Source organism: Ambystoma mexicanum, chromosome 11 (assembly GCF_040938575.1).
Source record: "Ambystoma mexicanum isolate Mex_15411 chromosome 11, UKY_AmexF1_1, whole genome shotgun sequence".
Lineage (NCBI taxonomy): Eukaryota > Metazoa > Chordata > Amphibia > Caudata > Ambystomatidae > Ambystoma > Ambystoma mexicanum.
In genome coordinates this window covers 562,779,503-562,793,520 of record NC_090934.1, presented here as the reverse complement: position 1 = coordinate 562,793,520, position 14,018 = coordinate 562,779,503, and the positions used below count along the sequence as shown (strand labels likewise).

The window sequence follows — 14,018 nt, the reverse complement described above, 5'->3', positions numbered from 1 at the left end:
TCAAAGGCTGCCGTCATGTCTAATGTGGCCATATAGACTGGATTAGCTCCTTTGCTCTTAGTTTGTGCCAGGATATGTGAAATAATAGCTTTTAATGCAGTACCCATTTTTTTGCAAAACCCAATTTGTAATTTGGAAAAAAGTATCATGTGCTACAATATGTTTTTCTAGTTCATATAGAATTAGAATGGAGAATATCTTTGCAGCGGCATCCGTCAAGGCGATGGGTCTGTAATTATCGGGATGTGCACGATCACCCTTCTTATAAATTGGGACAATTATGGAAAGCAACCATGTTTGAGGAATCATCTGCACTTTAAAAATATATTCAAATTTCAAACTTAAAAATAAGAGCCCAAAAACTAGGATCGGATTTGTACACGCATGCTGGTATACCACCCGGACCTGTGGTTTTTGACCACTCAATATCAGATAATTTCCATTAAAATCTTCCCATAGCTGATTTTGGTATTTTTTGATTTGGGATACCTAATAGAGCAAAGATATTTGAAACTTCCTTGCCATATGTTCTTTCCACACATTGGCAGAGATAGAAGAATTAAAAACCTCACTGTGCTTAGAATTAGTCTGCTCATTCATAGACCAAATAGATTTTGTACTATGATTACAAATATGTTTTATCATTTTTTGATTTTCCAAGATGTGCACTTGAATTTTAATGTGTTTCACTCTATTTTTATATACTTGCAAAATGCATTTCTTAATACATTTGTACTGGGCTGAGTAATTACTACTGTTTCTCAGACACCTTAGATCTCTATTTTTGCTTCGTTTTAACATATTAAGTTCCAAGTTGAATGCAAACTTATGACCATTGTTAACCAATTAAGTGCAGTGTATTTCTTTCACTAATTTCATTGTGCATGGTTGCACAAGATTGAACTAATCTTGTATTATCATTTGAAACGGAATCTCTTTCTGTAAACTTTGTGCATTATCGGCAAAACGATTAATAACAACACTTTTGTTATGGTAGGGGAACTCCACAGTGGCAGGTGCCTCACGGAGCCCTCTGCCTCTCGCACTGCATTTAAGGAAGCTACTTCCAATATTTCATCTAATTCTTCATCTACTTTTGGCATCGAAGTGCCTATGCATAAAGCTGAAAGTCCTGTTGAGGACTTGAACTTGGAAAGCATTACGACCCAACCACTTGTACCATTCAAAGATACAAAACATACGTATGTTTGTGCGCAAGTACATCAGTCATCCACTTCTATTCAGGATGCTAATCTCTATTCATTACAGGAGATGTATGACTTAGAGAAATCAGCATTGCAGAGTCACTTGAATAATGGCAATTACCCCTTGAGGAGGTCATTGTCTCTCAACGTTGTGGATTTGGCCTTTAAAAAAAAGGAACTTCAGTATAAAGGACGAATGAGTAAGTAACATCTCGCTCAAATTAAAACTTCTTGCTAGTTATCAAAACACTTAACAGCGAAGAATGTAGGTAAGACCATTTCCTCGTTTAGATGGAAGGCAGAAGGCACCTTAGGTAGGAACGCCGGGTGAGTCTGTAGGACCACCTTATCCCTGTGGAAAGTGGTGTAGGGTTCCGATTCCACCAGAGTCTGGGTCTCGCCGGCTCTGCGGGTGAAGGGGAGTCCTACTAGCAGAGCTGTCTTAATGGTGACCAGCCTGTTGTCCGCGGACGCCATTGGCTCGAATGGTTTGTGTGCCAAGGCGGCCAAGACCACATTGAGGTCCCACACAGGGTGTTGCTTCTTGACGGGCGGGTAAAGTTTGGCAAAGCCCACCAGATGTTGCTTGACTATCAGGTTGGAAGAGGAGAAGACCTCCTCCTCCGAATTTCTGTAGGCCCCTATGGCTGCCAGTTAATTGCCACACATGTCCACCTGTAAGCCTGAGTGTGCAAGGTGCACCGGGAAGGAGAGCACATTGTCCAGCATGCAAGTCAGGGGGTCAATCTCCTTAGAGTCCGCCCAGTGACAAAGCCTGCTCCATTTACTCTTAGGTTGGCTCCTGGTGGCCTTGCTCCTAGCGCCCTGGATGATCTCGAGGTTAGCCTGTGATCGGCTCAGGTGCTTGTGGGTGAGCTGCTCAGGAACCACGCTGCGACAGCTAACTTCTGGGGAGCGGGATGGAGAACCCTGCACCTCTGCTGGGACAGGGATGAGCTGGACCCAGCAGAAGGGGAATGGGTGGTCTGTCCGTGAGACTGAGCAATTTGGAGAACCACGGTCTAGCCGGCCACCAAGGAGTGATACTGAGGTGACAAGCTTCTTTTATCTTGCGGAGAACCCTGGGGATCAGGGGTGTGGGAAGAAAAGCATATGCTGTAGTGCCTTCCCATTGAATCTGCAAAGCGTCGCCCAGGGTGCCGTGGCCCTGTCCCTGCCAAGACGCGAACTGAGGGCACTTCCTATTCTTCCAGGAGGCAAACAGATCCACCTGAGGGTGGCCCCATATGTCGAAGACCACGTGCGGCACCCAGTCATTCAATTGCCACTCGTAATTGTCTTCTCCCAGTCTGCTGTGCCTGTCCGCTTCCAAGTTGGCCTCCCCCGGGAGGTGGACGGCTGTGAGGAAGAGGTTGTTCTCCAGTGCCCATTCCCACATGCTGACAGCTAGTTTGCACAGCGGAAGGGACCTGGTACCCCCCTACTTGTTGACATAGTACATGCTGGTGGAATTGTCGGTCTGGATGAGGACGGTACTGCACCCAATGAGAGGAAGGAAGGCTCTGGTGGCTAGCTAGATGGCCCTGAACTCCAGCCAGTTGATGTGACTCCTGCTCCTGCCGGGTCCAGACTCTCTGGCTGTCCAGAGTGCCTCTAGAGAGGAGTCTGTCATGATGGTGACCTGTGGGGAAGGGGGTTGCCAGGAGGGCTTGCCTGTCCACAGGTTGTTGTCCTTGGACCACCAGGTAAGGTCCGAGTGGAGAGAAGGCAGTATGCTGAGCAGCTCTGCTTGGGAGCCCTTCTCCCGATTCCATGAGGCTGCGAAGTGCAGCTGTAATCTCCTCATCCGGAGTCTCGTGTGAGGCACAGCCAGAAGGAACGCTGCCATGATACCCAGTAAGTGTTGGTACCAACAAGCCGAGGTCAATGCCCTGGTAAGGAAGTGCGTTGTGGCCCTCTTAATGGCCGTAATCTTGTCCTCTGTGGGAAACACCTTCTCGGAGCATGTGTCCCAGATGAGGCCCAGGAAGGTGAGGTTCTGCATGGGCTGCAATTGAGACTTGATGGTGATAGTAAACCCCAGGTTGTGGAGCGTGTTCATCAGCATGGAGTAAGTGTGGGTAACTCCCTTTGGGGATCTCGCCCTGATGAGCCAGTCCTCCAGGTATGGGTAGACATGGTGGCCCTGGGCCCAGAGGAGGGCTGCCACTGCATTCACGAGTCTGGTGAATACCATGGGGGCTGAGTTGAGGCCGAAGGGTAGGACCTTGTACTGGAAATGACAGCCCATGATCCTGAAGCATAAGAAGGAGCGATGTGGCTGCCAAATCGGGACATGTAAGGAGGTGTTCTTCAGATCCAGGGAGCACATCCAGTCTCCCCGGTCTAGTGTCTCTGGAATGAGTGCTGGCGTAACCATCTTGAATTTCTGAAGAGGGAGGGAAGAGGTTGAGGGTGGATAGGTCCAACACAACTCTCACGCCAGCCTGGTTCTTCTTTTGTATGGTGAAAATCCTGGAAGAGAAGCCCAAGCCTCTCTGGGAGGCTGGGACTTCTTCCACTGCCTGGCTCTCGACGAGCGACCGGATCTCTGCCAACAGAGTTGCCATCCCAATCTGTGGTAGTGGAGGGGAGGAGAGGGAGATATCGCTAGGCGGTACCCTGTGGATACTGCAGATAGGATCCAGGGGTCTGCAAAGTTTTGGCACCAGAAATGCACGTGAGCGGCAAGCCTGCCACCCACTGGAGACACGCGTCATGCCTTTTTTTCCTTCTGAGGCTGCCATTGAGGAGGGGGACTGGAAGAAGCCTTTGCTCCATCCCCCATTTTGTTGCTTGCGTCAGTGCTGACTCGGCGACCTGTCAGGTTGTCTAGACCTCCGTTCCTGAAATCCCCGGAACCCGCCGAAAGCCTGCCCCTTGTCGGAGCGTTGATGCGACGGGTTGTACACCTTGGGCGTGGCCTTCGTCAGGATAAAGATTTTGCAGTCTGCAAGCTGTTCTTTTTATCCAATTCCTCAACAGTAGTAGAGTGATAGAGGCCATTCTCCTCGAACGGAAAGTCCAATATGCGATCCTGGACGTCAGGGTTAAACTTAGTAGCCCGAAGCCAGGCCATCCTTCTCATGTCCGTGGCAATGCAGATGGCCCAGCCAGAGGTATTGATGTGGGCCTCAGTGGACTCCATGATGTCCTGCGCTACCAGCTTAGCTTCTCCTAGACCCGTCTTGAAGCGTGCCTGGCTCTGCACCAGAAGTTCCGGGAGGAAGTCTGCTATTTCCCACCAAAGCTTCTAGTTAGTGGCTGCTAGCATGGCATCTGCATTGGCCTGACGCAGGTGCAGGGAGGCGTTGGAGCACAGCTTCTTGCCGTACGCCTCCAAGATCTTCTCTTCCTTGCCTAGTAGCGTCGAGGACGAGGTGGCAGAGGACGGTGACGCTGCAGCGATCACCGAAGAGTGTGTTTGAGGGTGTGCCGACAACAAGAGTGTTTCCCCCTCCATCTGTCTATACTTGCCATTGAGGCGCCGATTGACAGGTTGGGCCGAGTGTGGCTTCAGCCACCCCTTCTTGGCCAGCGCCACAATGTCTTTCTGCATCGGGATCCCCGTCTTGGTAGGTGGTCTTAGGGTGAGGACTTCTGCGAACACCCCCTCCTCAGGCTGCTCTATCTCGGGTTGAGGAAGACCCAAATATTCTGCCAAGCCTGTCGTGGAAGGCCTTTGCTGACGACGGCGTGTCAGGGTCCTCCTCCTCGTCCGTGTCAACCAGCGTGTCCGGCTGGTCTGGAGTGGGTGGAGTGCTGGGCGCCGTGGGCTGAGGTGTGGAGACCAGAGCCTGAGACTGGTGTGGAGGCTGGTGCGGGACCGCCTGTGCAGTGGGAGGCAGGGGAGCCGGAATCGAAGGAGCCAGCAGGGGCTGAGCTGGGGCCTGAGGCGCCAGAGCCATGGGAGGAATTACTACGGTGGAGTAACCGGAGGAAGCAAGTCCCTAACTGCATCCCGCAGGATGGTCTCCATCTGAGGGATTCGCATCAGTGCCAGGAACCTTTTGAAGAACCGGACTTCGTCAATATCTCCTGCCACCTCTTCAGCCTCTGGAGTGGCTGGGGGCTGCTGGGGCTAGAGTGCACTCAATCTCTGTTGCAGGGGGAACCTGCCCTGCACTGCTGATGGATAAATTGTAGGCCACGTACCTAGTTGATATCAGTCCCACCTTGAAACTCGATCTTCCGCCAGCTGCGTTCTTAGGGGTGGCGTCGGATGAGCAGCCGTGATGTCTAGCGCAGCGGCCATCTTGTCAAGCTGCGTGCCACGTGCCGAAGTCATGGTGCATGGCTCCCTGGGTCCAGCCTCCTCCAAGACTCGGTGCTGGAGCATGAGGCTTACCCGGCACATCAGGTCTAGGCCTGGAAGGCGTATTGCCCTCAGCATTTTTGCCGGTAGTGCTGCGTGCAGGCGCCCCCTCGGACAAAGAGCCGGTACTAGCGCATTGCCCCTCTGCTGTACACCTGGTAAAAGAACCTTGCGGTCCCTCAGCACTGATTCTGGAAGGATCTTACTGACCCCTCGTGTATATGGCCGGCAGTTGGACTAGCCTCGGTGTATGTGCTGGTTCCAGAACCCGATGGGTGCCTCCCGCTGGGGCGCTTCCTTAGGAAGGAGTCGCCCTTGCGAGGTGTGATGGAAAACAGTGGCCCTCCCTTGGGCCTTGATCTCTGTGTGACTAACTTCTTAAGGTCTTCTGGAGGCGATCCTTCGTAGAGCTCCCTCCACCTAGCTAGCCTATACTTGAGTGCGCGTGGAGTCAATGGGTTGCACGCGGTACAACCTTCCCAGCCGTGGTCGGGGCGGAAGCAGCGGAGGCAAAGAGCGTGGGGGGGGGGGTCGGACGTGGGGAAGAGCCCCTCGCAGGCTGGACACATGCTGAAGCCACCCGAAATTGACATGCGCCGGGAAGGAGCGTGACACCGGACGACCAAGTACTTAGAAGATAGATAAAGACATAAAGATAGAAGAATCTGGTGAAAGAGCGCATGGTATTACATGGCAGGGACAAACCCAGTTCCTGTCGACGCAGAAAAGGGGACTGGTGAGTGGCGCCGGTGGGCGGAGTCAAGTTAGCACATGCTTCCATGGCCGCACCCTTGCGCGCCTCTAAACTTAAAGGGCAAGATGTTCTTTTTCTGGTGAAAAAGGTTCCATCTCCCGTCCCTAGGAAGGGACGTCCATGCAGTATGGAGGAAAAGGGACGGGACGTAAGAGTAAGTATTAACTTCACTATATGGTCGGCTGGTAAGAAAGCTCAGCCAGTGCAATCTATGTGTGAGCAACAGTTCGGAGGTTTGAATCCCAGCAAGGCCAACTCAGCGTTTCATCCTTCCGAGGTCGTACCAACTTCGGTTGGGATGATAAATGTATGTGAATATATTCTATGTAGAGCCCTTTGGCAAAAGCACTATATAAATAATAAATCATTACTATTATAGCACTTAGAAACAGATTGCATATTGAATGTACTAGGTAGAGACATATGTATTACATTTATTATTTAGTCATTATCATTGTACAAGCAAAAAGCCTATGGTCGTATTACATTGCATGTTAATCGAGTAGCGTTTTGGCAGACAATTCGTGCATATAATGGAAGCAGAGAGAGCTGAATGGCAATCAGTCAAAAATGAAAGCAGGGCGCTGAATAACAGCCAGACAGATGATGGAATGCCAGCCACAATGAAATGGGAACGAAAGCTATGATTCAGAGCACCAACGTACTAACTGCTATTTTCACAAAAAAGGGCATGCATTTTATTAGCTAACCCTGTTAACTGAATTAGTGCAAAGACACAGAAAGTGGTCTACATTTTATTAGATTTTCCTGTTAACTGAAAAAGCGTAGAGACACATAACATGGCTGTATTTTGTTTGATTATCCCGTTAACTAAATGACCACATAAGTCACAGAAAAGGGCTGGTCAGCTTATTTGATTATACTGAAAACTATATCAAGCAGAACATTAACTTGAGGAGGATTTGCACTATGGATTGAGGTTTATTTTGCAAGTTCAAGGTTTGTTTGAGCAACCCAGGGCAGATTGAAAGATTACAGGACATACGTTGTGTTCGGAAATTATTTTCTTCAAGCAGTGGTTTGTTTAGGGCCCATGTCAGTTGTGTTGCATGTGTTTTTAACAAGGTCAGTTCCCCATTTGCAGATTACTTGTGCATTTCTTTTTTTAAATGGGGGTTCCCCCAAAATTCCCTATCTAGCCCACCCCCCACCACTTCACCCTGCCACCGACGACCCGCCAATCTCCTACCACCAAACACACAACATATACATTAAAGAAAATGTGCTCAAAACGACCACAGGGATAAATGCACGAGTAATATGCAAACGAGGAAACTGACCTTGTTAAAAACACAAAATATGTTCATTTGAATTACAAGGATTTAGCAACACAGCACAAACTATTCTGCACCCTTAATCAAATTATGTACAACGAGCAAAATGTTTTTTTTTAAATTAATTCAAATACTTAGTACACTTGCCAACAGTTATTTGAAAATTCTGAAACCAAATGCATGATGAATTTTTAGTAAATAATGGTTTCTCAAAGGTTGAGATTGTTGGTGAAGACGACGTATCATTCTGGATGAAATGGTTAACTCTGCTGAATAGATATAAAAATATTTTAAATGAAAACCTATGAAAATGCTTGCACGAATAACAACGTGTATATTTTAAAAATCCAGTAGCCGATTTAAAGAGAGACATTTTATATTATTTATTTCAACCAATGAATGCGCAATTGTAGATGTATTACTACTAGACTGTTTTAAATGCAATTTGCATTCACGAAGAAGGAAGTTCCTATAATCATTGCATAAGAGAAAGGCGGTATATAATAATTAAGTCAATGGGGGTCATTCCGAGGTGGGTGGTAGGGGATACAGGCAGGGCTTTAAGTGGGCCGGGGCCGGGCACAGGCAGGCTCCGAAATTTCGTTTTGAGGCGGGGCCCTGCCGGGGCCCACTAATCTCCGCTGGCAGCCCCAGCCACTACACGAAAAGGCTTTTTTTGTACAGCCTGAAGCTCTCGCTCGTGTGCGAGAGCTTCAGGCTTAAGAAAAAAATGCCTTTCAGCCATAATGGTGGCACCGCACCTGCGAGGCATCTCTTTAATCAAGGGATGCCTGTGGGCCGGCGCCACCATTATAGAGAAAACGTGAGGCCACTGGAAGCAGAGGCCTTGCTTTCTAAATACTGAAGCTCCCGCGGATTCGCGGGAGTTTCAGTATTTAGGAAAAAGACCTCTGCTTCCAGCAGCCTCACCTTTCAACCTTAATGGTGACGCTGCCCCTCCCCAGCTGGCGAAAGGCAGCGCCACCATTAAGGCTGAATAGGCGAGGCGCTGTCCCCTGCCAGGCAAGCCTATAGAAAATAAATGCGGAGATCAACACCCTCTCCCCCATGGGGAGAGAGTGCTGATCTCTACAAAAGGCTGCCTGGCAGGGGTGCCAGTAGCCCATTGAGCCGAGGCTTGTCAAGGGGGCGTGGCCTCACGGGCCAGCAGGAGCCCCGCTGTTAGGTCACGCCCCCTCAATGAGCCCCGGCTCGATTTGTAGTGCCACTTAAGGCACTGGATACCGGGCACCGGTAAGGAGACCGGTGCTGGAAATCCCCTACCGCCCAATTCCGAGGTCCCTTAGCGGGAACCGTAAAGGACGTGTGGTCGGACCACACGTCCTTTACGGGTCCCGCTAAGGGATCAGGGCGCAAATAACGGGCTTGCCATTCGCGAGCCCGTTATTTGCGCCCTCCCCATTCCCATTGAGCCCTATGGGGGCTCAAATGGGAATGGGGAATGGTTTGTTCAATGGGGACTTACCGGTCCCTCCAGGATCGGAATGGACCGGTAAATCCCCATTGAACAACACCGGATTCGGTACCGGTATGGGAGGCAGCCATGGAGCCAATTGCTCCATGGCTACCACCATACTCGGAATGACCCCCAATGACTCACAAATATTTCAGTTTTTTTGATAGATGAATTAGCAACATTTTTCATTCAATACTTGGTCCTTTATCAAAGCAATGCTTTAAAATGAGTCAGAGAAGATGAATGAGGAAATAGGAAAAGCCACCTGGTAAACAAGAGCTTCTGTAATCTTAGCTCTGAAGAAACTTTCTTTCCTCAGGGCAAGAAGTCAAGAAATCCTTCCCAGGCTGTTTCTTCTCTCTGTCCACTCAAACAATATGTCCATCTCCTCCTGATCTGGTAGTACCTCCTCCTGGCAATCTCTCCACTTCATCCTTTTCCTTAGTTCTCATCACTTTCTCCTCTTGATGGTTTGCTACCAACTCTGACCATCTCACCATCTCCTCCTGATATTTCAACACTTCCTCCTTCCGTGGCTTTCACCATCTCCTCCTGATATTTCAACACTTCCTCCTTCCGTGGCTTTCACCATCTCCTCCTGATATTTCAACACTTCCTCCTTCCGTGGCTTTCACCATCTCCTCCTGATATTTCAACACTTCCTCCTTCCGTGGCTTTCACCATCTCCTCCTGATATTTCAGCACTTCCTCCTTCCGTGGCTTTCACCATCTCCTCCTGATATTTCAACACTTCCTCCTTCCGTGGCTTTCACCATCTCCTCCTGATATTTCAACACTTCCTCCTTCCGTGGCTTTCACCAGCTCTTACTGATATTTCTATTCCTCCCTATGACTTTTCTCTTGTTCTCTTAACACCGCCCCCTGATATATCTCTTCCTACCTCTGATATCTTTTTAGCGCAAACCATTTGGTCAAAAACTCACACCTCCACCTGTTTTCCACCTCCTCCTTCTCTCTCTCTCTCCAAGTCTCAACCTTCGTTTCAGCTTCCTACAAACCAGCCTCCTCATTCTAGATTCTCTTGCCTGCAACAAGCTCCATCATTGCGCCTTCCAAACTGTTACATCTTGATCTGCATGGCGCTCTCTATAAATCTCTAGTCCCAAGCACTTCCTTCAATTTATTCTGCTCCACATATGCACAACAGTGTTTCCACTTGCTTGGAGGTGGGGGTTGGGGGAGAGAGAGAGAGAGAGAGAGGGAGAGAGGGAGAGAGGGAGAGAGGGAGAGAGGGAGAGAGGGAGAGAGGGAGAGAGAAGCAAAGCGTAAGGTGTGTGTGTAAAGCAAAGCGTAACGTGTGTGTGTGTGTGTGTAAAGCAAAGCATAACGTGTGTGTGTAAAGCGAATCGTAAGGTGTGGGCACAAAGCGAAGCATAAGGTGTTTGCGCAAAGCGAAGTGCAAGGTGCGTGCGCAAAGCGAAGCCTAAGGTGCGTGCACAAAGCGAAGCGTAACGTGTGTGCACAAAGCAAAGCGTAAAGTGTTTGTGTGTGCAAATTAAGTGTAAGGAGTTTGTGAGCAAATAAAGTGTAAGTGTGTGTAAAGTGAAGTGTAAGGTATGTGTGCCAAGGGTAAGGTGTGTGAGAAAGGTGTGTGTGAGAGAAAGGTGTTTGAGAGAAATGTGTGTCCGCACTTGATACAACTGTGTATGTGTGGGAAAGGTGCGTGGATGGAAAGGTGCACATGTTCCTGCATTACTTGCCAGGTGGAAGTAACCAGCTCCATGGCCACCCGATCCCATACTGTCAGAGCCAGGCATGGAACTTCATTATACTTCCTACAAAAGATTTCATCTAATTATGCAGATATCCTACCAGAACTCAGAGGAAAAATTCTTGGCAGACTGTGAAAGTGAGTGAAAGACTTTCATCCAGACCCCTATTCATTCAGGATCTACATTGAATTACCTTTTAAGTCTTTAACTATGTGATGAACCTGCTCAGCTGTGTGTCATACTCAGTTTAATGTATTTACTCGCTTTCTTATCTGTGTTTTGTTGTTAATAGATCTTTAGTTTCTTTTAGAGAATGTCATACAACTTTTGCTTTTGGGCCATATGCTAATATAACTGCATTAAAAGGCGAATATTTTAACTATCACGAATAGCTTAGTGGCACGCCACACTGTGCCTAAGAGCAGTGGGAGCTGCATAAAGTTTTTCTATGGGATTGAGCATTAAAGTGTGATGCTGAATTGATATAGTCCCAGCAAGCCAGAAGTCAATACTGTTTTATGAGTAGACTAGCTGTATCGAGCATGACATATGTCGATCTGGCGCTCCCTCTCTCACTATATGTGGGTCTCTATCTGCGAACAGAAGATGCATCGTCAGGTGAGCATTTGCTATATGATATGATATAGCATTTGTAACGCGCCTATACACAGCAAATAGCCACACCAGCTGTTGCTGACAGGACAGCAATCAGACAAAACACAAAGCGGGGGGTGGGGGAGGGGGTCTCTGCTTTTTGCAAAAGAAGCAAATAAAAAAATGTGTCAAGTGTCTTTTTTTAAAATGTTACAATGTCCATCTGTAATGATCTCTTACAGAATATACTGCACATGAATGTTATGCTAGTCTTACTGAGCGAAACTCATCATTAAAACCGAGACTAACCATATACATTTTTCGGAAAGAACGTGATCATTACAATATTGACAGTCTGCTACATTCCATTTATACACTTTTGAAATATACCTATGAGAAAGGGGGAGGTGACAAATGGAACCGTTGAGAGTACATGGATGCTTCTATAAAATCGGAAAGCATTCTGGGAACATTATTATCACAGATCTTTACATTTGACAAATAGGTCTGTGATACGAGTTTTGTATGCTTGAATCACCCATTACATAACAGATACTCGTATTGATGCACATTTAATTATTAAGACACTCACCCCAACATTAAAATGTATGTGGTCGTAAACTATATATACTTATTCGGACAGCCTAAAGATTTGGATTTGGGGTTAAAATAGCTGTGACATCTGCTACCCCATTGGCTCATAGGGCTATCGTGCTTCTGGACATTTTTAGAATAGGTGGCGCTGGGTCTCTATGTCAGCATGCATAGAGACAGAGAGACACAGTTAGCAAAGGTTAAGAAACTAAGCGTTTATCCAAAAAAACTATCAATTAGGCTAACATGGTAATTTATTTGCAAGCTTTCATAATCTAATGTGATTTACTGAGCTTCCTATCCCCAGATTAAAGATAGATGGACATGGCAGGTAACCTGCTCAGTTGTGGTGGACACACAACCAGCACTGCCTAAAACCTAAGTGCCTTCAATAATTAGGTTTGTACCTGCCAAGACTGACACTACCCCTCATCCCTTCATGGTTTTGAAAGCAGCCTATAAGTGTTTCTTTCTCTTCACCACTTGCGTATGTTTTGCAGTGTCCCATTTAAACTTTGTGTAGGGGTAACCTCTTCAATGCATGGCTCTTGTGAAGGAACCACAAATCAGAACAGATGATGAATTTCAGAGGTGAATGCTTAAGCTGTACGGGTTGCCAAGGGTTTAATGTCTGTGCCTGATTAAGTGAATTGAAGATGACAAAAGTTTGCAAATAAAGTATTTTTTAACCCGAGTTATCAACCGGCTTTATATACGCGCACACGTGCACAAATAAAGAGCGCACTGTAAGCTCACCTCAATAGCTTTGGTTGACTAAAAGTCTCATGCTTTTTAGTGACACTGCAAAAATGCTTTAGGCAACACCCCCACATTGCGAGGTGTTCTGTCGGGAGGCATGGATCTTGGCATTCAACAGAGTGTACTTGTCAATGCTTACCAGAGTCACAAAGCATCAGCACCACAGCTGCCACGGCCAATAGACCACCGTTCCATCTGATCCGGTTCATGTTTTCTTCCTGGGGAGAAAACAGGAGAAAAAATGTAAAAAAGAGGCTATTTGCAAAAGCTCTTAAAAGCTCTTAAAAATTGCTAAATGAGTGCACGGCCAGCTAGCTTTTCTCTAAAAAGGGTTTTTGGGGCAGACACCCACAGAAAAAAGTAAAAAATTTAAATAACTACATTTACTAAAACAAGCAACATTCTGGGTAAAGCAACAAAAATCTTGAAAATAATTTTGACAATTCCCATTTGTTGCAGAGAGGAACCCGGATATATGGGCAAATAAGCTCAGTATGCAATAATGGCACGTCTTCACTAGCCAAGAAGAAAGGACTGATTCTTCAACTGAGTCCATACTCGGTTTGGACCCTAGTACACACTTCGCACATTTTTATTTCACTTAACAAGACGGACACATCCTAAAACTCTCTCCAAATTGCTCAAGAGAGAAGAGTAGTGTCCATTGGTCTGATTTGGAGGCGGAGAGACAACATGACTGAACGTTCATCTTCCTGCTTAGAGCCAAGCGCTAGCGCTAGCAGTAGTGGTGCAGTTCCAGAGTAGGATTTCTCGACTGCGAACTACGGATCATATAACGCTTTAGGATTGGGGTTATGTTTGCATTATTGTATTTGAGGCAGCAGCGGAAACTTTACACATAAACTTGGCAGTGACATAGTGTGGAAGAATGGCTGGTTGGGAGCAGCATACCCCCAAACCCAATCAATGCTTCTATACTTTGTAAAAAAAAAAAAAAAAAGTGAGTGAGGTGGAAAATGTTAGCCGTAAGTTTTATTACACATATGACAGTCATGGCATAACACAAACCATAACAAACCAAACACATAATGATAAATTATCTGCTTTTGGGCATCATGGGATCAGGAGCGCAGAGGCCTGCTCCAGCATGAGGCCAACTCGGGTCTGATCCATGCCGCCTCCTTATGTGCCACTTCCGACATTTGCCCAGCGTCAGCTGTGCTTCTCCTTTTCATCTCCTGTTTAAGACCCACTGTATTTCCTTAAGCCAAAAAAGACAGAGTTGCCCAAGCATATTGTTACCTTTTTCTGGTGGCTTGGGCAAAGATACC

General features: G+C 47.2%; 1 protein-coding gene across 2 annotated transcripts in view; it reads right to left on the bottom strand.

Annotated features, from left to right (window-relative positions):
• CD59 (CD59 molecule (CD59 blood group)) overlaps positions 1–14,018 on the bottom strand; it is a 231,221-nt gene that overhangs the window by 80,885 nt on the left and 136,318 nt on the right. For both annotated transcript variants that reach the window (XM_069623400.1, XM_069623401.1), the window contains one exon: positions 12,866–12,944. In XM_069623400.1, the coding sequence (XP_069479501.1) occupies positions 12,866–12,935 (70 nt within the window). In that variant the 5' untranslated portion in view covers positions 12,936–12,944. The remainder of the gene's footprint in view (positions 1–12,865; positions 12,945–14,018) is intronic.